The sequence below is a fragment of the Bos grunniens genome, chromosome 5 (assembly GCF_055505025.1).
Source record: "Bos grunniens cultivar Pamir isolate PY7600 chromosome 5, Bosgru_T2T1.0, whole genome shotgun sequence".
In the NCBI taxonomy this organism is placed as follows: Eukaryota; Metazoa; Chordata; class Mammalia; order Artiodactyla; family Bovidae; genus Bos; species Bos grunniens.
Window position 1 is genome coordinate 42,569,427 of NC_141169.1, and position 25,432 is coordinate 42,594,858.

The 25,432-nt window shown below is 37.3% G+C and overlaps 1 protein-coding gene across 17 annotated transcripts in view; it reads left to right on the top strand.

Moving 5' to 3' along the window:
• The window catches only part of KIF21A (kinesin family member 21A), a 185,428-nt gene that overhangs the window by 90,776 nt on the left and 69,220 nt on the right, over positions 1-25,432 (top strand). For all 17 annotated transcript variants that reach the window (XM_086399932.1, XM_086399933.1, XM_086399937.1 and 14 more), the window contains exons 2-5: positions 21,609-21,831; positions 21,962-22,144; positions 23,794-23,943; positions 25,076-25,210. In XM_086399932.1, the coding sequence (XP_086256058.1) occupies positions 21,609-21,831; positions 21,962-22,144; positions 23,794-23,943; positions 25,076-25,210 (691 nt within the window). The remainder of the gene's footprint in view (positions 1-21,608; positions 21,832-21,961; positions 22,145-23,793; positions 23,944-25,075; positions 25,211-25,432) is intronic.

Sequence of the window (25,432 nt, forward strand, 5' to 3'; positions counted from 1 at the left end):
CCCACTCCAGTATTCTTGCCTGGAGAATCCCATGGACGGAGAAGCCTGGTAGTCTACAGTCCACAGGGTCGCAAAGAGTTGGACACGACTGAGCGACTTCACTCACTCAGTGAGGACACCAGCTGCCTCCTTGAGCTGAGGGAGCTGTGCCAAGTGTCATACACTTTACTTTGGCTGAACACTGCCATTTATTTCACTATCTGGCGAATACAAATGATTGATAAAAGGTGTATAAGTGCTGAGCTTTCCACAAAGAAACAATGGAATAACTGTTGGATTGGAATGCAAGTATTCAGTGAGATTCTTCAAAGAATTGCTGAGCAAAACTAGGGTAACCTTCTTTATGTACAACAAAATGTACATCACTGCAAACTGAGAGGACCGGTCAACAGTTGTATGAACAGAAACTGGGAGAAATGATGGTAGAGGCATGCTGTGGCTGCAGGCACAAAATATTATATGTAAAGTGACTGGCATATATAGTGAACATGATAAATATTATCTCCATCAATATTGTTAATCATCTTACTAAATGCTTACAAATTGTTTTCCCCTTCTTTAAGACAACCAGTCAGCTATTTATTGAATAACTTTCACAAAAATGTAGGAGGAATTAACTGAATACCATACTGTATAAAGGTTGTACCATGGGTGGATTACACAGCTGGGAGAGAGCTCATTTTTTGCCATTTTGAATTATTTCCATAGTCTTCCCCCTCTCACCCATCTAAGAAGCTGTACGGTGGAAAGCATAGTTCTAGATGGGAGAAGAGAGACACAACAAGATAAGCGAGAGATATTACAGTTTTTAACATCCCCTAAAGCATAATTGGGCTTCCCTGGTGGCTCAGAGGTTAAAGCGTCTGCCGGCAATGTGGGAGACCTGGGTTCGATCCCTGGGTCGGGAAGATCCTCTGGAGAAGGAAATGGCAACCCACTCCAGTATTCTTGCCTGGAGAATCCCATGGATGGACGAGCTTGGTGGGCTCCAGTCCACGGGTCACAAAAGAGTCGGAAACGACTGAGCGGCTTCACTAAAGCATAATTTGCCCTGGAGAAGAAAATGGCAACCCACTTCAACCCACTCCAACCCACTCCCACTGCCTGGGAAATCCCATGAACCATGGAGCCTGGCTGGCTATAGTCCATGGCATTTCAGAGAATCGGCCACAACTTAGTGACTAAACAGCAGCAGCAAATCATATTTTGAAAAGTATAATTTGAGTGGAAATTTGTGTGGGATAAAGACAGATATACCACATGAAGGTAAGGTGTGTGGGTAGATGGAATAAGGGAAGAAGAAAAGGTTAAGTCTTCAAATCGTAGATTGCATGACATCCCACAAGATCTAGGGACAGAGGGATAGGCTGCATGGTGGAAATTGCTTATAAATCTTTACAACATGTAATAGTCAATTGAAATGGTATTAAATTATTTAAGCTTCTGCGAATTTGTAATTTAAAGGCTTTTCATCTTTGTAAAAGTAAATAGCTCAGAAAAAGTGCCTTATATTTCAAGAAAGTAATGGTAAGGATGTGCCAGGAGTCATTTGCTCATAGAAGGAGGTTGGTCAGTCTCCCAGTACCCCCAGAATCTCGGCATGCCCTAAAGGCTAATGGGAGATACCCAATTACGGTAAATGTGTCTGCCCTAAAGTTCTTTCATAGTTTAAATGCTTATTGGCTTATTTTTTGTCTTATAAGGGTTCTGTTCAGGGGCTATGGCAAGCAGATCCAGTGAAAATAGATCTGTGGGGAGCATATATTTTAGTTGCCATTTAGGGCAGCCAGCTAGTGCACCATGAAACATAGTATCTGTCAATTTATATCACATGTTGCTCTTCTGAAAGCTGTGTTATAGAGGATACAGTATGTTTTTGTTGTTATATAACACTCAAATGCACAAATCAAATTTCTATATTTAAAAGATATAAGAAAAGCATAATTTGTGCTGTGACACATAAACACATATATGTTATTTTCCTAACTATTTTTCTTTGTTTCTGGACTTTTAGGCAATATGAATATGTATATAAGCTTTTATTGAATACATATTGTGATTATATATAAGTAAATAATAAGCTAATATTAAATTTATATTACAGATATTTTTATTTTAAAGTTATTTTTTTAATTGAGGAGATGAACTGATGAAAAATTTCAGTTCTAATGACTCTAAAACATGTATGTACTAATACAAAAATTATATATTAAGAAATGTCACCTTGACAAGTTATTTCCTAAATTTTATAATTCAGGGCATTCTTATTGTGCTTACCAATTTCTATTATAGAATGTATTTCATTTCAGTGAGATTTTAGACTGTTTAGTTTTCTTAAATTTTTAAAGCAAATGGTAATTTATCACTGTATTTTAGTCACTATTATTATTTTGTAGCAAATGGTTTTAGAAAATACAGAATTACCATAGTGATAGCTTAAAGTGAACAATGTCAGATTCGTGTTCTCTGAAGAAGAAGATTTAGCTTCAGGACCAGGGACCAGGCTTGATCATTCAGAGCTTTTGTGTGGCAGAAGTTTTATTACAGTGAAAAAGGACAGGGAAAGCTTCTGAAATAGACAGAGAGGAGACAGAGAGTGCCCCACTCACTAGTCTTATCAAGCATTATATACTTTTACCAGACCCACTCCCACAACATACATCTTAAATCTTAAATTAACAAGATTAGAACTAACAATAGAAAGGTCTTACTAGACACACTCCCACAACATACATCTTAATATAACAAGATTTGTCAGAAGTTTCTTGTTAAGAAGACGAAACATGTCCTTGAGCAAGATATATTGCTATTATATAATCATTAGTACAGAGCTTAAGGAAAAACACCCTTGAGCAAGATGAGTTATTTTGTTGAGTAATTGTTAGCTCTGGGCTTAAAGAAAGTTAGTCTTAAAGATTGTTGTCATAACAACTCAGAGTTTGAGGAAAAAATGTCTATGTTACTAAGATAAAGCAATATAGAAAAAAAAGTTTGTCCTTTTCTCCTCGTTTCCTGGACCCCTTTCTCCTCCTTGAGGGCCCTGGACACCTTCCTCCTTGAAGGCCCCAGACTTCATATTAATCTACAGAGTTAACTCTTTCAGTAGTGAGTCATGATCTAAATTACCCAACAGTTTAGCTGGAATAGGCTTTTAAATCTATTCTATGTGTCTCTACATATATCTATACAATGTGTTGAAAAGTTTCATGGTATAGTTTCATAAGCAAGTATAAGGATACAGGCTTGGCTGTTAACACGGAGATCCAAAACCTCAGTTGTTTAGATATGATAAAAATTATTACGCTACTCCAAAATTAGCAAGGAATCTGCAGTAGCAGTCCCCAACCTTTTTGACACCAGAGACAGGTTTTGTGGAAGACAGTTTTTCCATGGACTGGGGAGGGTGGGATGGTTTGGGGATGATTCAAGTGTATTACATTTATTGTGTATTTTATTTCTATTATTATTACATCAGTTCCTCCTCAGATCATCAGGCATTAATTCCCAGAGGTTGGAACCCCTGGAGAAGACCCAGTCACCTACCATATTTTCACTTTGCTGTCCCTTGGATGTTGATCTTGTTTATGGATGGAGACCACCATGGTTACCTCCCATCAAGAAACTAAAAAGGGAGGACTTTATCCTTTCTTCAAAGTATTGAGCTGGAAGTAGCACACATCAATTTTCTTGCATTGTATTAGGCAGAATTCAGTCATATCACCATGTGTAGCAGCAAAGGAAGCTAGACAGTGAAGAATACTATATACCTAGCTAAAATTCTCATTACTGTGAAAAAAGAACATGGATTTGGGGAGACATCTAATAGTTTCTGCTATGTGCACTCTTATCTTCTGAGCATGAAACTTATCTACTCCATCTCTAAGTCTCATTCTTCTCATAATTCATTATATCTGTGTAATGTGAGGTCTGTTCTTTTTCTCAATCCCTGATATTACTTATTATGTTTGGCACATCTGATCTGAAAGTCAATTTATGTGCTATCTGCTCCCCCCACCCCAAACATAGACATCCAATATACAGTGGTAAATACGAGGCAAGGTAATACATACAAAAGACAGAAGTAGAAGAGAAGCAGAATAAGACACTCCCATTTGGAAAAGGAGAAGATAGGAAACCTAAAAGTCCCTTGCTGCTGCTGCTAAGTCACTTCAGTCGTGTCCGACTCTGTGCGACCCCATAGACGGCAGCCCACCAGGCTCCCCCGTCTCTGGGATTCTCCAGGCAAGAACACTGGAGTGGGTTGCCATTTCCTTCTCCAATGCATGAAAGTGAAAGTGAAAGTGAAGTCGCTCAGTCGTGTCCAACTTTTCTCGACCAGGCTCCTCCGTCCATGGGATTTTCCAGGCAAGAGTACTGGAGTGGGTTGCAGCAGTGGTCAAATCCTGTGTGTAGGAATTATGAAGAATTTTATCCTTGTAGTAGAAAAGTTTCTTTGTTAGTCCTCTTGGCAAGCTTGTCCCTCTGCCTTGGGGGGGAATCATTTTTCTCCATGGTTCCTGACCTTGTCCTTTGGGAAATTCTTTATTGTCTGTTATTCTCCAAGTGTAGATCTAAAGTGGTCCTTAAAAAAGTATACCTTTTGTAGGGATTAGATGGCTTTCAAAGTTGACTTCCTGCTAGTGCAGGTAAGAGAGCCTAAAGGGTTGTCTTTGTGTTGAACAATTATAAGCTTTTATCGTCTGTGTGTGTGTGTGTGTGTGTGTGTGCTCAGTTGCTCAGTCATATCTGACTCTTTGAGACCCCATGGACTTGAGACTGCCAGGTATCTCTGTCCATGGGATTTCTCAGGCAAGAATACTGGAGTGGGTTGCCATGCCCTCCTCCAGAGGATCTTCCCAACCCAGGGATGGAACTCACGTCTCCAGCATTGGCAGGTGAATTCTTTACCACTGAGCCAACTGGGAAGCCAGTATGTGTAGTACATCCCCTCAAAACCTTACTGCATTTTCTGCCTATTTATACTGATTAATTTCAAGGGCAAGTAAACGTAGCCAAACATTAATCAATTCAATTTTGTTTCCTAGACAAATAACTGTATTTTAATTGTTGGCCTTTGTGTTCAGCAAATCCCTCAGTTTCTAAATTAAGGTCAGTTATCTTGAGGCTTACATGAGAGGCAAGTTCTCTTAATATCTTCCTGATTGCTGGGCTGAATCTCATTGTTGAACTCTGTTGAACTCTTGGAATCTCAGGTTCATATCAGCTTAAGTAATACCTTCTGAACCTCTTGTTTTAACTACGTGTGACTGGAATATAGAAGAATTAGGTAGCAACACACTCACTAGACACTCAGAAAGTTTAGGTTTCAAACTACAGGTGGGATGAGCAGTACTGAATTCTCTTCTGTATCTGCTTAAGACTTCCTTATTTAGGCTGCATTTTATCTTTTAAAACCTGTTGTTGGAAGAATAAAAAAGGTAGCCATGCATACTACCATTCATACTTTTTCCATTCACTTATTCTCAAGCTGGAGGCTTAGTTATTACTTTTGAAGTACTAACTTTCAAGATGACAGTTCTACTAAACATTTTGCTGTGGCATAGCAAGAGTCAGCAAATTTATCATCTTGCTTTCTGTTCATCATCACCTACCATTCAATCTCCAAGTCAGTACCACATATTGTAGGTTCGGATAGCATGTGTGTGCACGTTCAGTTGTGTCTGACCTTTTATGATCCTATGGACTGTAGCCTACCAGGCTCCTCTATCCATGGGATTCTCCAGGCAAGAACACTTGAGTGGGTTGTCATTTCTGCCTTCTGGGGATCTCCTAAACCCAGGGCTCAAACCCATGTCTCCTGCATTGGCAGGCAATTCTTTATTGTTTAGCCACCTGGAAAGCCCAGGTTCTGATAGGGCAGCTATCAGATTCTGTGTTAGTTAGGAAATGGGTTCAGCTGCTCTAACAATGACCCTAAATTACAAAGGCTTAGTCAGAATAGAGCCTTCCACCTTACAGCCCGGGCATACACAGCCCAGAGCTATATTCCATTGTATTGGAGATCCAGTATACTTGTTTTGTTGCACCACCATCCTTTGAGTGTTGCTCTTGTCCACATGAGTCAAGATGAGACACCACCATCACTTCTACATTTCAGGCACTGGGAAGAGGAAAAAAAAAAAAAAGAGAGAGAAGGACATCTCTTCTATTTAACTGTTCACATTAACCCAAACTTAACCATATAGCCACATCTAGCTGCAAGGAGGCTTGAAATATGCAGGGTATTCAGATTAAAATGTTATTAATAGCAAAATGTTTTTAAAGAAAAATGAAAGAATAGACTTTGGACTATTGTTAAAAATTTACGCCACAAAACATAGGATATGCCTTTGGATCTTCAAGAACAAAAACAAAACCAACCAACCAGTGAACAAAAAGCCTTTAGTACAATGCTCAACATGGAACAATAGACTGGTTCCACATCAGAAAAGGAATGTGTCAATGCTGTATGTTGTCACCCTGCTTCAGTTCAGTTCAGTTCAGTCACTCAGTCATGTCCAACTCTTTGTGACCCCATGGACTGCAGCACGCCAGGCCTCCCTGTCCATCACCAACTCCTGGAGTTTACCCAAACTCATGTCCCTTGAATTGGTGATGCCATCCAACCATCTCATCCTCTGTCGTCCCCTTCTCCTCCTGCCCTCCAGCATCAAGGTCTTTTCAAATGAGTCAGCTCTTCGCATCAGGTGGGCAAAGTATTAGAGTTTCAGCTTCAACATCAGTCCTTCCAATGAACACCCAGGACTGATCTCCTTTAGGATGGACTGGTTGGATCTCCTTGCAGTCCAAGGGACTCGAAAGAGTCTTCTCCAGCACCACAGTTCAAAAGCATCAGTTCTTCCATGGTCTTTCTTTATAGTCCAACTCTCACATCCATACATGACCACTGGAAAACCCATAGCCTTGACTAGATGGACCTTTGTTGGCAAAGTAATGTCTCTGCTTTTTAAGTAGTCACCCTGCTTATTTAACTTATATGCAGAATACATCAGGTGAAGTGCCATGCTGGATGAAGCACAAGCTGGAATCAAGATTGCTGGGAGAAATATCAATAACCTCAGATATGCAGATGACACCACTCTTATGGCAGAAAGCAAAGAACTAAAGAGCCTCTTGATGAAAGTGAAAGAGGAGAGTGAAAAAGCTGGCTTAAAACTCAGCATTCAGAAAACTAAAATCATGGCATCTGGTCCCATCACTTCATGGCAAGTAGATGGGGAAACAATGGAAACAGGGAGAGACTTTATTTTCTTTGGCTCCAAAATCATTGCAGACAGTTGCAGCCATGAAATTAAAAGACACTTGCTCCTTGGAAGAAAAGCTATGACCAAACTAAACAGCATATTAAAAAACAGAGACATTACTTTACCAACAGATGTCCATCTAGTCAAAGCTATGGTTTTTCCAGTAGTCATGTATGGATATACGAGTTGGACTATAAAGAAAGCTGAGCACCAAACAATTGATGTTTTTGAACTATGTTGTTGGAGAAGACTCTTGAGAGTCCATGGACTGCAAGGAGATCCAATCAGTCAATCCTCAAGGAAATCAATCCTGAATATTCATTGGAAGGACTGATGCTGCAGCTAAAACTCCAATACTTTGGCCCCCTGATGTGAAGAACCAACTCATTGGAAAAGATCCTGATGCTGGGAAAGATTGAAGGCAGGAGGAGATGGGGATGACAGAGGATGAGATGGTAGGATGGCATCACCGACTCAATAGATGAGTTTGAGCAACTCTGGGAGCTGGTGATGGACAGAGAAGCCTGGCATACTGCAGTCCATGGGGTCGCAAAGAGTCGGACACGACTGAGAGACTGAACTGAGCTGAACAATGCTCAAGACTCCAGTGTGGGATGACTGCATGATATATGCATTTAAATGTCTTTTTAACAATTTAGTCTGTAGCTTGCCCTGTAAAGACTGCAGTAAATATGATCATGTGTATTACATTTGAGATTATGTGCTGAAAATTTTATTTCTTAAGATTTGTTATTTCCCTTTGTTAATATTTAATGAGGTTTGAAGTAGAGACTAGAAGCAAAATAGCATTGAGTGTCAAGCACTTCCACCAAAGTTCCCCTAATTGCAGAGAGAGAAAATGTGTAATACCCTCTCAAATTGGAAATTTCTTGGTGGGAGGCCTCAAGTTTTATCTGAAAAATTAGGTTGTACTCCATTTCATATACTCATTCTATAAATATGTTTGTTTTTTAACAAGAATACATTACTTTTTTATAAAATTGCCACTCCAGGAAGACATACATCACTTTTTCTGTGTCTCTTACCTTAATGCAGGGGCTTCCCTGGTGGCTCAGACGGTAAAGCGTCTGCCTGCAATGTGGGAGACCCGGGTTCGATTCCTGGGTCGGGAAGATCCCCTGGAGAAGGAAATGGCAACCCACTCCAGCACTCTTGCCTGAAATATTCCATGGACAGAAGAGTCTGATAGGCTACAGTCCATGGGGTCACAAAGAGTCGGACACGACTGAGCGACTTCACTACCTTAATGCATACCTCTTGGGGTATGAAATTGTTGAGAACTTGGATAGTTGGATTTATAAAACTCACACTGTATCTTTATTTGCATTCATTAGCACCAAGTGATGAAATGAAAAGATAACTAATATGGCCATGGCTAGGAGTCATTTTCAGTTCTGTCTCCTTCCTTATCCCATTTCCCCTTCCCTGTATTCCCAGTGGATGCCTCTTTAGCCCATTGCTTTCACATAGTTGATTCCTCATTCTTAAAGTATCTAATCAAATATCATATTTTCTGAGAAAGAACTTTCTGACTATGGCAGAGAAACTCTAAGGTGACATTCAGTGATCCTTGCCTGGATCATTGGATCAACAGTAAAGGGATGGTGTTCTTGTCGTTCTGAAATCTCCTCTGCTTCAGTGTGGGCATAATCTGTGACTTGCTTCTAATCAGTAGAATTTGTCAAGAGTGATGAGAAGTCACTCCCATAATTGCGTTATGTTATATAAGACAGCTTCAGACTGGAGTAGGAATATTTTCTTGGTAGTTTTGAAGTCATAAGATGTTCTAAGAGGGCCATACAGCTAGAACCTGAGAGTGGAATGCGGGAGTTGAGAGTTCCTCATGTGGCAGCAGGGAAAAAAGAACCTTAGTCCTACAACTGCAAGCAAATGAATTTTTTCACCAACTTGAATGCACTTGGAAGAGAATCCTGAAACTCTAAGAATGCTGCCCAGCTGATGGCTTGATTTGAGCCTGATGTAATTTTGGCCTGAGGTCTCAGCCTGAATTTCTTATCTATAGAAAATGTGAGGTAATATATCTGGATTGTCTTAGGCCCTATGCTAATAGAAATTTGATACATAGCAATAGAAAATGAATTTAGATGTTAGGAATCCAGTGTTATTTGAAGGGAAAAAACCCACGTTCCACATCCTACCTCCCTTCCTCCTGGTTGTGCCTGTCCATGTTTGAGGTAGTCTTGTCCAACAAGAGTGGAGTGGGGAATGCAATCCAAAATCAGGTTTATAAACTTCAACTTCTGTCAACTTCTGTTGAGCTTTGTTGTCTGAACACATCCTGTGAACCACTGATTATACTGCTATAGTGTGAGTAAGCTTAACTGCAATGACTAGAAACTAAAGTTACTTGGAATGGCACTTTAGTAGAGTTCTGTCTAGTATATCTCTACATGTAATATAAGATAGTTATAATAGATCTAATACTCATTATTAGGCTTTATTTTAAGTGGAAAACACTATTAGCAAAAAAGCAGCTTTCTGTTTTTGTATGTGAAGTATAGTTAGCTAGTTGGCATACAATAGTATACTAGTTTCAGGTATACAGCATACTGATTCAACATTTGAATGCATTATAAAATGATCACTATGATAAGCCTAGTTTGTTTGTCCTCAGACAAAGTTTGTCCTCAAACAAAGTTATTATAGTATTATTGACTATGTTTTTTATGCTGTATACCCTTGTGATTTATTTATTTTATAATTGTAAGTTTGTTCCTCTTAATACCCTTCATCTATTTTGCCCAGTCTCACTCTCCCTTCTGTCTAACAACTGCCAGTTTATTCCCTGTATCTATGAATATCTTTTCATTTTGTTTTCTTTGTTTAGATACCACATGTATGTGAAATCATATGGAATTTATCCTTTTCTGTCCAATTTATTTCATTTCGCATAATGCCCTCTAGATCCATCCATGTTGTTGCACATGGCAAGATTTTATTCATTTTTATGGCTAAAGAATTTTTTTTTTCTTTTAGGTGATTTCTAGTCACATACCATTGTGTCTGGAAAAGACACTTGATATGATTTCAGTCTTCTTAAAGTTATTGAGACTTGTTTTGTGGCCTAGCTTGAGATCTATCCTGGATATTGCTCAATATGCTCTTGAAAAGAATGTATTCTGATATTTTAGGATGAAATATTTTTTGTATATCTATTAATTCCCAGGCTGATCTAATGTGGAATTTAAGGCCAGTGTTTCCTTGTTGATTTTCGGTCTGGGTGATCTGTCCATTGATGTAAGTGGGGTGCTAAAGTCCCCTACTTTTATTGTGTTACTGTGAATTTCCACTTTATACTTGTTAACATTTGTTGTATGTAGTTAGGTGTTCCTATGTTGAGTGCATATGTATTTGTCATTGTTATATCTTTTAGTTGGATTGATACCTTTATTTTATAATATCTTTGTCTCTTATAGTCTGATATCAGTGTTGCTACCTTCATTCCTTCATTTTCTTTTGATTTCTATTTGTATGGGATACCTTTTTCTATCCCCTCACTTTCAGTTTCTGTATGCCTTTATATCTGACGTGAGTCTTTTGTAGGCAGCATATAGGTCTTTTTTAAAAAAATCAAACTAGCCACTCTGTCTCTTGATTGGAGCATTTAGTCCACTTACATATAAAGTAATTATTATGAGATATGTTACTTATTGACACTTTTAAACTTGTTTTCTGGTTATTTTTGTAGTTATCCTCTGTTCCTTTCCTCTTCTTTTGCTCTTTTCCCCTGTGATTTGATGGCTGCCTTTAGAGTTTTGTTTAGATTTTTTTCTCTTTATTTTTGTGTATCTTTATAGGTTTTTAATTTGTGGTTACCCTATATATTACAACCTATGTATATAGTTGTATATTTTAAGTTGATAATCTCTTGGTTTGACACATTATAACAGGTCTTCATTTTTACTATCCCCTACCCATTTCAACATTTTATGTTTTTGACATCATACTTTATATCTTTTTGTTTTGTGAATCCGTTAACTACTGATTGTAGGTATTAATGATTTTACTTTTCAAGGTAGTACTTTTACTTCTTTTGTCTTTTAGCCTTCCTACTAGCTTTATGTTTGCCTTTACCATTAGATTTTTCCTTTCATAACTGCTTTATTTCTAGTTGTGACTTTTTCTACTTAGAGAAGTTTCTTCAATATTTCTTATAAGACCAGTTTATTGGTGACACAGTCTTATATTTTTGCTTGTCTGTAAAATCTTTATTTTCTTCAATTTTGAACGATAATCTTATCAGGTAGAATATTCTTATAATCTTGGTTGTATGTTTTTTTTCTTTCATTACTTTGAATATATTGGGCCATTCTCTCCTGGCCTGAAAAATTTCTGCTGAAAATTCAAGTATCATATAGGAATTTCCTTGTTTATAATGACTTGCTTTTTCTTGTTGCTTTGCAGATTCTCTGTTTATCTTTAATTTTTGCCATTTACTTGTATCTTGGTGTGGACTTCTTTGGGTCCATCTTGTTTAGGACTCTGTGCTTCCTGGACCTGAATGTATGTTTCTTCCCCCAAGTCAGGAAAGTTTTCACCTATTATTTCTTCAAATAGAAATTCTCTACCCCTTTTTCTTTATTCTCCTTCTGGGACCTTAATAATGCAAATGTTAGTATTCTTGATGCTTCCACAGAGGTTCCTTAAAGTGTCCCTCATTTTTAAAGTCCCCCTTTTTACCCTTTCAGCTTGGCTGACTTTCACTACTTTGTCTTCAAGATTGCTGATCTGGTGTGTGTGTGTGTGTGTTTTAAGAATCAAATGGGAGACATTTCTTTCCCTACATTAAAGCTTATTTTCAATATGTAATATAATAGATTTAATAAGGAACCTCTAGCATAACCACACTTAATGACATTCTTGATCCAGTGATTTTCTCAAAAATAGGCAAAGAATTTTTTCAAAATTAATCTCTTTAGTGGAATTACTGAGGTGTGCTTCTTTCGTGAATGTCTTGAAGAAATATGTTTCTTTCCATCAACCATCATTGTAATTAAAGATCCACTTGGGGGAAGATTTTTGTGGATTTGTATTAATTATGATTAAGGCAGTGCCTGTTCTTTTAGAAAAATAAATCAGCAAGGCCACAAATGTTATAGCAAGTTCCTCTTGTGTGTCAGAATGTCTCTTCTAGAATAGAAGGTAGAGGGTTAAAGTAGTGAAAATTCTTAGTGGTGTCTAATAACTGGAATGAACTAGGAGAGAATCAAACAAGGGACAAAAAGTTCAGTCACTTAGTTGTGGTGACAGAATGCCCTAATGCCCTAACTTTTAAGAAATAGAATGGAGGAAATTAGTAGGGTATAATTCACATTAAGGTATCATATTGAATACTAATAAGTATTGTTCACTAATAATGATCATCTACTGACAAATGAGATTTTAAAAAAGGCAAAAGATCTGTTCAGGGAACAGATTTATTGGTGTCCTTTAAGAAGAACGAAGGTGTTCACAAGGTGCCAAATGGGCTAGTTACAGATAGCTGCAAGTAAAAGAGCCATACAAAATAGGAATCAGGTCAGATTATTGAGTAAACTAGACAACTACCAAAATCACATGGGGATGAGATCAGAATAACTCAAGCAAAAAAAGAAGGGACAGTTTATAAAGACATTTAGGTAATGGAAAATTCTGTCATGATTATGAAACAGTAGATTAAGGACTATGGTGTTTTCTAACAGGACAAGAGATTAGCAATGGCCTACGGCAAAAAAGATGACATTTTGTGTGTTATTCCTTTTCTATTTGTAGGGAAAAGTGAAAATAACTTGACCCACATGCTGCAACTAAGATCCAATGCTGCCAAATAAATAAAATAAAAATTTTAAAAAGACCTGTACACAGTCTGGGATTTTATCCTATTTACAAGTAAACAAGCTAGTCTTTTCACTGCTTCATATGTCATGGCAGAAGATAGAGGATTCCTGAGTTGGAGACAAAGAATTTTTATTATTCACAACACACTAAGCATCATGAGTTTCCTAGTGATTGGAACTGATTCCCCATCCCTGAACCCCTAATCCAAAAGAGGCAATGCAGGTAGACCTGTTACATGGATGCTGTGCCAACAGTGGGATATCAAGAAACAGCAACCTCTCATCACAAGGAAAAAACATATATTTCTATTTCTTTAATATGTGTATCTTTAGTACCTATAATGAGATGATGAAAGTTCACTGAACCATTGTGGTAAACATTTCATGGTGTATGTAAGTCAAATCATTATACTGTATACCTTAAATTTATATACAATGTATGTGTTCAGTGTGTCCAACTCTTTGCAACTCCATGTACTGTAGCCCACCAGGCTCCTCTGTCCATGGGATTTTCCAGGCAAGGCTACTGGAGTGGGTTGCCATTTCCTCCTCCAGGGGCTCTTCCCAACCTAGGGATTGAACTGGCATCTTTTGCATCTCCTGCATTGACAGGCAGATTCTTTACCATTAGCACCACCTGGAAACTCTCAGATACAATGCTGTATATCAGTTACCGTGCTTCCCAGGTGGCATTAGTGCTAAAGAACCTGCCTACCAATGCAGAAGGCACAAGAGAAACAGGTTCAATCCCTGGGAGAAAGGCATGGCAACCCCTTCCAGTATTCATGCCTGGAGAATCCCATGGACAGAGGAGCTTGGCTGGCTGCAGTCCATAAGGTCGCAAAGAGTTGGACACAACTGAAGCAACTTGCATGTCGATTATATCTCAATGAAATAGGAAGGAAAAGAAACACTGAACTTGGGAATTCACTGTTTTTATTATTTATTCATTGTTTCCATTGTTTTGCTGAAGCAAGCCAACGCTTTGTCAGGAGGAAGACATTATCCCTAAAGGTTGCTTGCTGCAAATGCAACCTTGAGAAGTGATCCATGAGAAGAGCTGCTAGGATTTTGCATTCTTGGCATATTGAGCAAGAATTTTCAGGGATTTAAGAGGGAGGGGACATATGTATACTTATGACTGATTTATGTTGTTGTATGGAGAAACCAGCACAACATTGTAAAGCAACTATCCCTCAATTAAAAATTAAAAAAAGAGAATGTGTAGATATGCTAAGGTCTCATGATAGGATGCTTCTTCCAAGAATATGTGGCAGAATTAGACCTTAAATATTACTAGGCTTCCCTGGTGGCTCAGGTGGTAAAGAATCTGCCTGCAATGTGGGAGACCCAGGTTTGATCCCTGGATCAGAAAGATCCAGTGGAGAAAGGAGAGGCTATCCACTCCATTATTCTTGCCTGGAGAATGCAGTGGGCAGAGGAGCCTGGCAGGCTACAATCCATGTGGCCACAAAAAATCAAATGTGACTGAGCCCATTGTGTGCAATTCTGCCAAATATGCTTGTCTTATTTTTCGGTCTTATCTAAGACATCTTGAACTAGTCCTCTTAGCTTATTTGATAAATCCAGTTATGATTATTATTTGGGCAGAGAACAGAAAACAAGGCCCAATTTAAGGAAACTTACTGGTCTTATTCTCAGATTCTCTTCTAGTCTTCACTAGATGCTGCCACTGCAAAGAGCCATCATAATGTTTTTATGAAGGAAGTTCTTTGTCCCTATGGCCACAGTAGTAATTGCTATAAAAACTGGAGAGAATAATAGGAACTATAAAGAATATGGAATGAGTAATGTGACTAATGGTGGATATAAGGTGTGGCAGAATGGTTGTTTGTTGATACCTTTTAAAGTCAGCATTTTGCTTTTCATAAGGGAATAATTAAAGTAGAACTTGAAGTTAGAACTTCAGGAGTATTAAATACAGGCTCCTATATTCATCTTATAGATTAGAAAATTAATACATAAATTTGTTAAATGTTAAACTCAAGATCAAGTTTCTAGTAACAGAGTAGAGTAATGGGGAAAAAGTTAAGTTACTGTGATAATCACATGCCCAGTATTGAAATATTCCTCCCCTGTAACTAGAACAGTTTATAGGAGTCAGTCAATCAACATTTATTAAATTAATTTTATGATTGAATAAGATATATTCTCAGTTCTTAAATAATTCATTTGCTAGTGATCAATAAGAATTCAATTTGATATCTGTTATTCTAAAATCTCTTCCCAGTTGGCTGAGTGGTAAAGAACTTGCCTGCCAATGCAGGAGACGCAGGGGATACAGGTTAGATCCCTGGGTTGGGAAGATGCCCTGGAGAAGGGAACAGCAGCCCACTCCAGTATTCTTGCCTGGAGAATCCCAAGGACAGAGGAGCCTGGCAGGCTACAGCCCATGGGGTCACAAAGAGAGACGACTGAAGCAATTTGGCACATTCTAAAATCTTGTATAAACTGCATAGATTAATTCAAGTTTGGGAGGAAGGGGAAAGCTTTATAAATGTACTGATATTTGAGTTAGGTCTTAAAGAATTGCAAAAAAGTTGCTATGCGGAGACATAGAAGTCCAGCGTTCTAGGTAGAGAGAAAAGCATGTAGGTTGGCACAGTGACTGAAAGTATGTAGTTAGTTGATCAAAAAATGATCAGTGGTTTGATGTAGCTGAGTAGTGTAACTAGATTTGAGAGTGGGATTGTAGGCAGAATTCAGATTAGGAAAATCTTAGAATAGATACCATGCTAAATAATTGGGACACTTTGGTGGCAGGGAAAACACTGATATTTTAAGGCAACTTGGTATATGAGATACAAGAGGAAAAGATAAGTTCAGAAGGAATGTCACAAAAGCCAACTGCTAAGGAATGTGTTTGTAGGGGAGCAGAAAATGCCACCCCATTGTATACCAATTTGACATAAGAATTGTTTTGGGCTGAAGGCAATGAAAAGAAACAGATATTTGCCAAAAAGCAGGACCTAGCTTTTAAAAGGTTTTCTTCCTCTGCTCTGCTCCAAGAAGGACAGAAGTTAATTACCAGAGACTGCACCAAAGTATCCTACATAATAAAGTTTACTTAATTAGCCTTTATCTTACACTAGCTCCTACACATATTTATATGCTGACAGTTTGTTGTACAAGAAACTCAAAGTCCTTTTTCTTTTTGTTAAGATGCTATATAAATTCAAGTTGCAACCACTCTTTGATTTACTCATAACTGAATATTTCCATGTATATGCATGATACAAAAGTTAATAAACTTGTTTGTTTTTATGTTGTTAATCTGTCTTGTCAAAAAGGTCCTAGTTAGGAGAATCTAGAAGGGTAGAGGAAAAAAGATTTTTTCTCCCCTACTGGTTGTGAATAGGATCAAATGTGTCAGGTAAGACGAAGACTAAAAAGGATCCATTGTATTTGGAAATAAAAAGGTCATTGGTGCCTTCTGTCTAAGCAGTTTAAATAGAGTGTGAGAACAGAAACTAAAAAGCTGCTATTAGCTGATGGAAAGATTCAGAACATGGATACATTTGTTCATGTCCTTTTATCTTAAAACAGAATAATTGACAGCTTGTATCATATTTTGTTTCAAACCTTCAACCTTCAAAAACTAGTTATAACAAAGCACATTTATTTCAGTATGGCTCTTCATGGATTTTCCCCTCTCAGATCCCACCCTATTGGTCAATAGCCCACAAAAGATAAAATGTTCCATACCTCATGCTAAGAAACAGGGCATATTCTCTAGTGAAACTGTCACTATTTTCCATAATGGCCCCACCTTGCCTATATTCATGTCCACTGTAACATTTGAAAAAATCCATTTCTATTAGCAAATTAATTTTAGATAGAACCCACATTGTTGTTGGTTTTTTAAATATTGCTGTGGAGTATTAAAATATATTAAATATTTATGACATAAGTTTTATGCATAATTGTTTTTCTTTAAGAAGCAGTTTCAAATATTAAGATATCTAGCTGTTTGATTATAAACATTTAAAAAAGCCTGCAAGGCTTTTTATTATTTCTTAGTGTTGGGATTAGATAAGTATATTTAATGTTCTTATTTTTATATAAAAAAACTAAGAAAGAAGGTATTTCAAAATATATAAAGTAATAAATATCAGATTTTAGTTTTAGTCTTGTTTTTCCCAGAAGGGTGGTGTATTTTGTCTATATATAACATCAAATTATAGTTTCTAAATGGAAGCTTGTTGCCATGTACATTTCAGACTCTACATTATTAAAGTAGGTTAATTGGTTTGGGTTAAGACTATCTGAGAATTCCTGACTTAGTATAAATTTAGGGATTTGGAAAGTTTATAATCTGAATTTTCAGAAGGAAATTGAGAAGGTGAATGTATCTCTGAACTTTGAAATGTAGTCAGCTTCCAATTACCTGCTTGTGCCAGAGATCTTCCCCTTATAGATCGGAATTTCTCAGACTGCTGGGAAGCTGCCATTGCCTGTTTTGGGTTGAAAAGGGTTCCACCCATCTTTTTGGTTTTTAAAGTCACTCTCCCCACCCATGCAGATGGTATGATTGCATATTATCCATCTTTCAAATGCATTCCTCCTTGCCATTAGCAAGGATAATAAGCAGGTGAGTAGAGGTTCGGTAAATTCTGGGTGACACTGGCATTCTAAAATTGGCTGTAGTATCTGCAATTCAAATAGTGCTTATTCTTTATGTTGAAACTAAATTAAAAGTATTTTAATAGCCAAATAAGATGGCCTGTGGTCATAGTCATTTACTTAAAATTAATGAGGCACTGATTTCAAACAGTAGCCTAGTGCTGATTTTCATTTAGTTGTTTTTATGTTTATCTGTTATATTACATGGAGATTATTAAATTTCACAGTGCAGCTATAAATCAGCGAGAGAGCAGAATTTGGGGATAAATGGGGTAGCTCTCAGGAGACACAGCCTCGGCTCAGATACAACTTTATGGTGGAATGCAGAATTAGGTGAGTGCTTCTGAAAGAAGTGAAATCTAAACAGAGATTGAAAACAAGATGTTCAGGCTGGAAAAGGAGTTGGGAATTGAAAAGGAAGAATGTCCAGGAGAGAAAATCATATTTGAAAGCATAGATGCTAGAGAGAGCATAATTTGTTAGTGAAACTAGCTAAAAATAAACCGTCACCACAATGACCATCACTAACCAAAGTCCTTTGATGGGAAGATTAACCATGGCAAGAGGAGACTACAGATTGACTTAAGGGTATATTAGAGGGTCTTGGCTGGATGGCATCACTGACTCGATGGACATGAGTTTGAGTGAATTCCAGGAGTTGGTGATGGACAGGGAGGCCTGGCGTGCTGTGATTCATGGGGTTGCAAAAAGTTGGACACGACTGAGCGACTGAACGGAAATGAGAGGGTCTTTGGGCTTCCTAGATGGGGCGAGTGGTAAAAAAAAAAAAAAAAAACCTGCCTGCAAATGCAGGAGACATAAGAGATGTGGGTTTGATCCCTGGGTCTGGAAGATCCCCTGGAGGAGGACATGGCATCCCACTCCATTATTCTTGCCTGGAGAATCCTATGGACAGAGTAGCCTGGTGTGCTGTAGTCCACACGGTTGCAAAGAGTCGGACACAACTGAAGCAACTTAGCACGCACACAAAGAGTTTTAGGCAAGGCAGTGATCAACTATATTTTACAAATATCATATCAACTTCATATTTCACAAATATATCAACTTCATATTTTATAAATATCAGTACCAATCTGTGGAACAGATTGATAGGGAGCAAAATTTGACACAGGCTCTCTGGTGAGAAGACTTTTGCAGTAATCCAAGTAAGAGATAATGGTGGCTTGATTAGATGAGGAAGGGAAGAAAATGGATGAGCTATTTCTGAGATAATTAATAGTTCTTAGAGATAGGTTAGATAGATGGAATAGGGAATAATTGAAGTTGACTCTTCCAACTGGCCAACAGACAGAATGGTGATTCTTCCAAGGAGGATGGTGGATTTGTTTTTCTCCTCTTGACTCTCCTGAGGAGGATTGTATTTATCATTTTTATCCCCATGAATGGATGGAGTGTGACAGGAAAAGGGGAGTTTGGAAAAAGGGAATATTAACTTTGAGAAAGACAACTCATCATGAAAATGTGGAACCAGAAAGTCAAAGCTGCTTACTACAATGTAAGCTGTAGTAAGTTTTTATAGTCTATTTTTATAGTCCATGGATATAGTTTTTTGTAAGAAACATTTGTTTTATTTCTTATAATATAATTTTATAATAGTATATAAATATTATTAGTCAGTGTTCTTCAGACAAATAATGTTAGATCTGAAGGGAATCTTGAAAATGATAGTTTCTGTCAACTGGTGAGGAAATTGGAGCTCAAAGAGAAGACCACATGAGTGGTCACCTATAGAGTGAGAAAAGTATTAGAATCCAAGTCTCCTATGGACCACTTCATTACTCTTTCCACAGTACCTAGCCAGCTCCCCATTGATTATTGCATGCTATTAAAACAAATCATTGAAGTTGAAGACTTTATGGAAGAAAAACATCATTATTACAGAAGAAGGGGAAATTGCATAAATAAATAAGATTCTTTACTTAACACTTTTATGCTAGAACAGAATTCTGTTTAAGATAACCAGGGTTACAGAAATTCAGTGCCTTCTCAGTATTGCCAAGGATTAAAACTCAGATGATCTAGACTTAGGCTTGGCTTTATTTCTAACAAATAGATGAACTCATTCCACTTTTATAGATCTCTATTTCTGAAAATGAGATTTCTTTAAAATCCTTTCTATTTTCTGTCTGTATCATTTTATATTTTCTATTACTGGTTGTCTTTACTTTCTTCCTCAAATTGCTTCTCTTTCTCCATGGCAAATAGGAACCTCTTAAAAACCCAAGTAGAATAAATCAGTGACATATATGTCCTGATGGTCCTGTTTATGGAGTGAATAAAATAGGGCCAGATTTTGCTTTGTTCTGTTAGTATCATATCACCATATTTACTTTCCTTCTTTGAAAAATAGGCCTTGAAATCTGGATGCTAATGCATAAGAGGAAGGTCCTAGAATCTGAAGTATGAGAGTTGGGTGTAGGTCAAGTATAATGCTGTGATGTAAAGGATGATTCAATAGTTTTGAAGAGAAAATATTTAGAACCTTTTTGTGTTTTTATTTTTAAATTCTTTTCAAAATTCTGCTTTTGTGTATATCATATAACAAATCAATATGGTACATGCATATATTTATAAGTGAATATACAATGTGGGATTATATATTCTGGGGTTATGCTTAAATATGTTAAGCTAACAAAAGGTTATGGTCAAATAAGTTTGGGAACCATTACTGAAGAGTTTGCAAAAAATGGTGAGTCATGGGTATCAAAATAAATGCTATGTTCTTAATTTCTCACTTTTGGATATCATCCTCTTTGGAAATAAATAAAAGAAATCTAAAACGAAGATAACAATAAATAGCGCTTTGGTAGTTTACTTATTTAACTGAGTCTTTACTTCTTACGGAGTTGAGAAAAGATATTCACTCACAAAAGTGGCAGAAAGTGAAGAGGAACTAAAAGCCTCTTGATGAAAGTGAAAGTGGAGAGTGAAAAAGTTGGCTTAAAGCTCAACATTCAGAAAACGAAGATCGTGGCATCCGGTCCCATCACTTCATGGGAAATAGATGGGGAAACAGGGGAAACAGTGTCAGACTTTATTTTTCTGGGCTCCAAAATCACTACAGATGGTGACTGCAGCCATGAAATTAAAAGACGCTTACTCCTTGGAAGGAAAGTTATGACCAACCTAGATAGCATATTCAAAAGCAGAGACATTACTTTGCCAACAAAGGTCTGTCTAGTCAAGGCTATGGTTTTTCCTGTGGTCATGTATGGATGTGAAAGTTGGACTGTGAAGAAGGCTGAGCACCGAAGAATTGATGCTTTTGAACTGTGGTGTTGGAGAAGACTCTTGAGAGTCCCTTGGACAGCAAGGAGATCCAACCAGTCCATTCTGAAGGAGATCAGCCCTGGGATTTCTTTGGAAGGAATGATGCTAAAGCTGAAACTCCAGTACTTTGGCTACCTCATGCAAAGAGTTGACTCATTGGAAAAGACTCTGATGCTGGGAGGGATTGGGAGCAGGAGGAGAAGGGGATGATGGAGGATGAGATGACTGGATGGCATCACTGACTCGATGGACATGAGTCTGAGTGATGGACAGGGAGGCCTGGCGTGCTGTGATTCATGGGGTCGCAAAGAGTCAGACACAACTGAGTGACTGAACTGAACTGATTCTTAGTCATGATTTTTTTGGATTAAGTAACTCATATTGAAATTAACTCAGTATTATTTAAGTTAAACTTTTCAGCTCAAGGTGTAAATACTAGATTACATTTGTGATTTAAAAAGATTTGGCTAGGATTTTCAAAATCCTACTTCTTCAGTTTTTTTCCATTTATTGTATCTTATTTTATTTCTTCCTGTTTTTTACCTCACAGAATAAGACCACAGCTTGCCAAAGAAAGGATTGAAGGATGCCATATTTGTACATCTGTAACACCTGGAGAACCTCAAGTCTTCCTAGGCAAAGATAAAGCTTTCACTTTTGATTATGTGTTTGACATTGACTCCCAGCAAGAGCAGATCTACATTCAATGCATAGAAAAACTAATTGAGGGCTGTTTTGAAGGATATAATGCTACAGTTTTTGCCTATGGACAAGTAAGTACCAAATTATTTTCATAGAAGCTGTAACTTTTCAGAAGTGTTAGTTCAGTTCCACTTTCATTTTTGTTGCTTGAGATTATGTTATTAAGATCAAGCATCCATTTTTCTCCATTCTTTTATTCAGACTGGAGCTGGCAAAACATACACAATGGGAACAGGATTTGATGTTAACATCATTGAGGAAGAACAGGGTATTATTTCTCGCGCTGTTAAACATCTTTTCAAGAGTATTGAAGAAAAAAAACATACTTCCATTAAAAATGGACTTCCTCCTCCAGATTTTAAAGTGAATGCCCAGTTCTTAGAGGTAATGGTCTAACTGTGTCATTAGTTTCCTTTAAATCTTATTCTTAAGACCATAGTCCTATGACTTTATAGTCCAGCTTCCATTTTAGTGCTTGGCGTATGGTATTCAATAAATGTTGTTTGAGTAAATTAACATAGGCACTAATAACAAAAGATAATAGGTAATAAGTATTCCTTGTTTACTGGCATTTAAGATTATAGATATTTGACCAGCATCCATAGAGTAAAACAATTAATATTGTTTATTTCAGATTTTTTTTCTTTTCTGAGAATTACTTTTGTAATGTAGTCAGGTTCACAAAGTGCTGGGAATTCAGTAACTAAGACCAAAAGAGAGGGAAAGAATATGAGGAAAATACAATTGATGCTGCAACACTAGTCTAGATGCAAAAGCTGGTATTACTACATGGATGTGCAGATATTTTAATGAAGTATCTAAAGATTAGGGCAGGTTTGGATTAATTTAGGACTCCAGTACTCTTGCCTGGAAAATCCCATGGACAGAGGAGCCTGGTAGGCTGCAGTCCATGGGTCGCTAAGAGTCGGACACGACTGAGTGACTTCACTTTCACTTTTCACTTTCATGCATTGAAGGAGGAAATGGCAACCCACTCCAGTGTTCTTGCCTAGAGAATCCCAGGGATGGCAGGGCCTGGTGGGCTGCCGTCTATGGGGTCGCAGAGTCGGACATGACTGAAGCGACTTAACAGCAGCAGGCTGGTAGGAAGGTCACGCTAGTAAAAAGACATTTAAGATTTGAGCAGTATTGCAATTGTGTGGACAGTGCCATTATAATTCTGTATGCTTGGGCCAACTAGCATTCTAGTCTGATTATAGTCTACATCACCTAAGCAAATCATTTTGACAAATGATGAAACATTTTATTCAGCATTATATAGCACAAAATAGAAAACAATTCAAATTAACATTAGTTATCTTACTGCTAGTTTTAATGGACATTTCAATTTAATAAAAACCAAGAAGAATATAATTATGTGTTTCTACCATACCAAACACCTTGGTAAGGTGTTTCTACCTTACCAAGAAAGGTAACTAATGATGGAAAAAGAAAAGAAACAGTGTTCTTTTATCTTCCCTTTCACCCTGTAAGCATTATTAGGCATTGTGACTTTAAGCATTTTGATAGGAAAATTGGTGTATAGATCCTCTTATAAGGTGGTAGCACAATCTCATCAGAGTCTATTGATATATTGCTCATCTTGCAAAAATACTAAGTATTAATTTTTAGATACATTAAGAAGGGCTGTAGGGCCAAAGAAAATATACTTTTAGTTCAAACACTAAAAATTCTTAAAACCTTCCCTAAACTTTCAAGCTTAGGATTTGTCTACATTTGATACATATTTTTTTATAATTTACTTGTATTTATAAATATTTATCTCTTGCACAGGGCTAGTGGATCATTTTATCTAGTCCTTAACTCATTAGTCATAATTAAGTCTTTTACTCTTCTTACCCTTCTAAAGAAATCTGGCATTTATTTTTATTTGTGGTCATTTTTATGTGTTATTTTGAATAAATATGTCATTTAGAAGAACTTTTAAGGTATATTTCAAAGATAACATGCAATATGTGTTATTACAGCCATGAGGCAATTTTGGCTAACGTTAAACTTACTTATTTTGATAGCTATATAATGAAGAGGTTCTTGACTTATTTGATACTACTCGTGATATTGATGCAAAAACTAAAAAATCAAATATAAGGATTCATGAAGATTCAGCTGGAGGAATTTATACTGTGGGCGTCACAACACGTACAGTGAATACGGAATCCGAGGTGACATTTATGTTATAGTTAAAATAGAGCATGTTTGGGGGAATTCCCTGGTGGTGCAAGGGTTAGGGCTCTGCACTCCCAATGCAGAAGGCATGGGTTCCATCCCTGCAAGCTTCGAGGCACGGCCAAAGGAAAAAATTAGAGCATATTTGGCTTTATTTAACAGCTTTGCTGCTCACCATATGAAATTTGTATCCTAAAGAGTAGCATTGAGGTAAAATTTTATCTTCATCATTTTTACAGGATTTTATTAAAAATGTCACAGTTGTGATAAAGTCAGTGCATTTATCATAACAACTAAAGAATGTAAAGCATTGTATGTATAGTTTTCTTTCACACCTAGAAAAAGAGGGTTAGATAATTTAAAGTGAAGGATGAGACCACAGTCCTTTGTGCTTTTTGCTATAACACATGGAGGCTGTGGGGCTTCCCTGGTGGCTCAGTGGTAAAGAATCTACCTGCAATGCAAGAGATGCCGATTCAGTCCCTGGGTCAGGAAGATCCCCTGGAGAAGGAAATGGCAACCGGCTCCAGTATTCTTGTTTGGGAAATTCCGTGGACAGAGGAGCAGCCTGGCAGGCTACATTCATGGTCGCAGAAGAGTCAGACATGACAGTGACTAAACAACAACATCATGTAGTCCTGTATTATGGCTCCTAAAGAGAGACTGTTAAGAAAACTTACACTGGGGGGTTCTGTGTCAGTCCAGTGTTTCGGACTCAGTGCTTTCAGTACCTTGGCCCTGAGTTCATTTCCTGGTGGGGAACAAAGATCTGCAAGTCACATGGAGTGTTCAAAAAGAAAAAACGTTACAAATAAGAAAATACGGAAGAGCCTGAGTAATTGCGGTTATTGCTTAGTTTGTTCCAAAGTGTTCTACTGTTATAGTTTTGATAGAAGCTGCAGACATCAGCAAATGGCAAACAATGGAATCTCAGTGTTTTCTCCTATTTACAAAAACAAACACTTATACTTTCTGGTCAAAAAGTGCCTGTAAATAAAATAATAAAACAGTCTACCTCTTGTACATCTTTTAATATGATGAATTTTAACCAGTAGCTCAGACTTATGATTATGTAGATTTAGTTTAAGTATTGTTCAAGTAAAACCTCTCTTTCTTTCCCTTTTCTAGATGATGCAGTGTTTGAAGCTGGGTGCTTTATCTCGGACAACTGCTAGTACCCAAATGAATGTTCAGAGCTCTCGTTCACATGCCATTTTTACCATTCACTTGTGTCAAACCAGAATGTGTCCCCAGATAGATGCTGTGAGTTAGTACTAATGTCTTAAACTTTCAGATTTCATTTCTATAAAATCACATGAGTATCAAAGAGAATATTTGCGTCAAGTTTAGTTTGTTTAATTATTCCTTTCCCTAATGAGATGTCCCTGGATTTATTTAAGCTAAAGCTGGCCAGCCATATAAAATTTTGAAATTAAAAATGGACTGTATTTCTGCAGTAGCCAGAAAGTATGGTGATGGATTAGT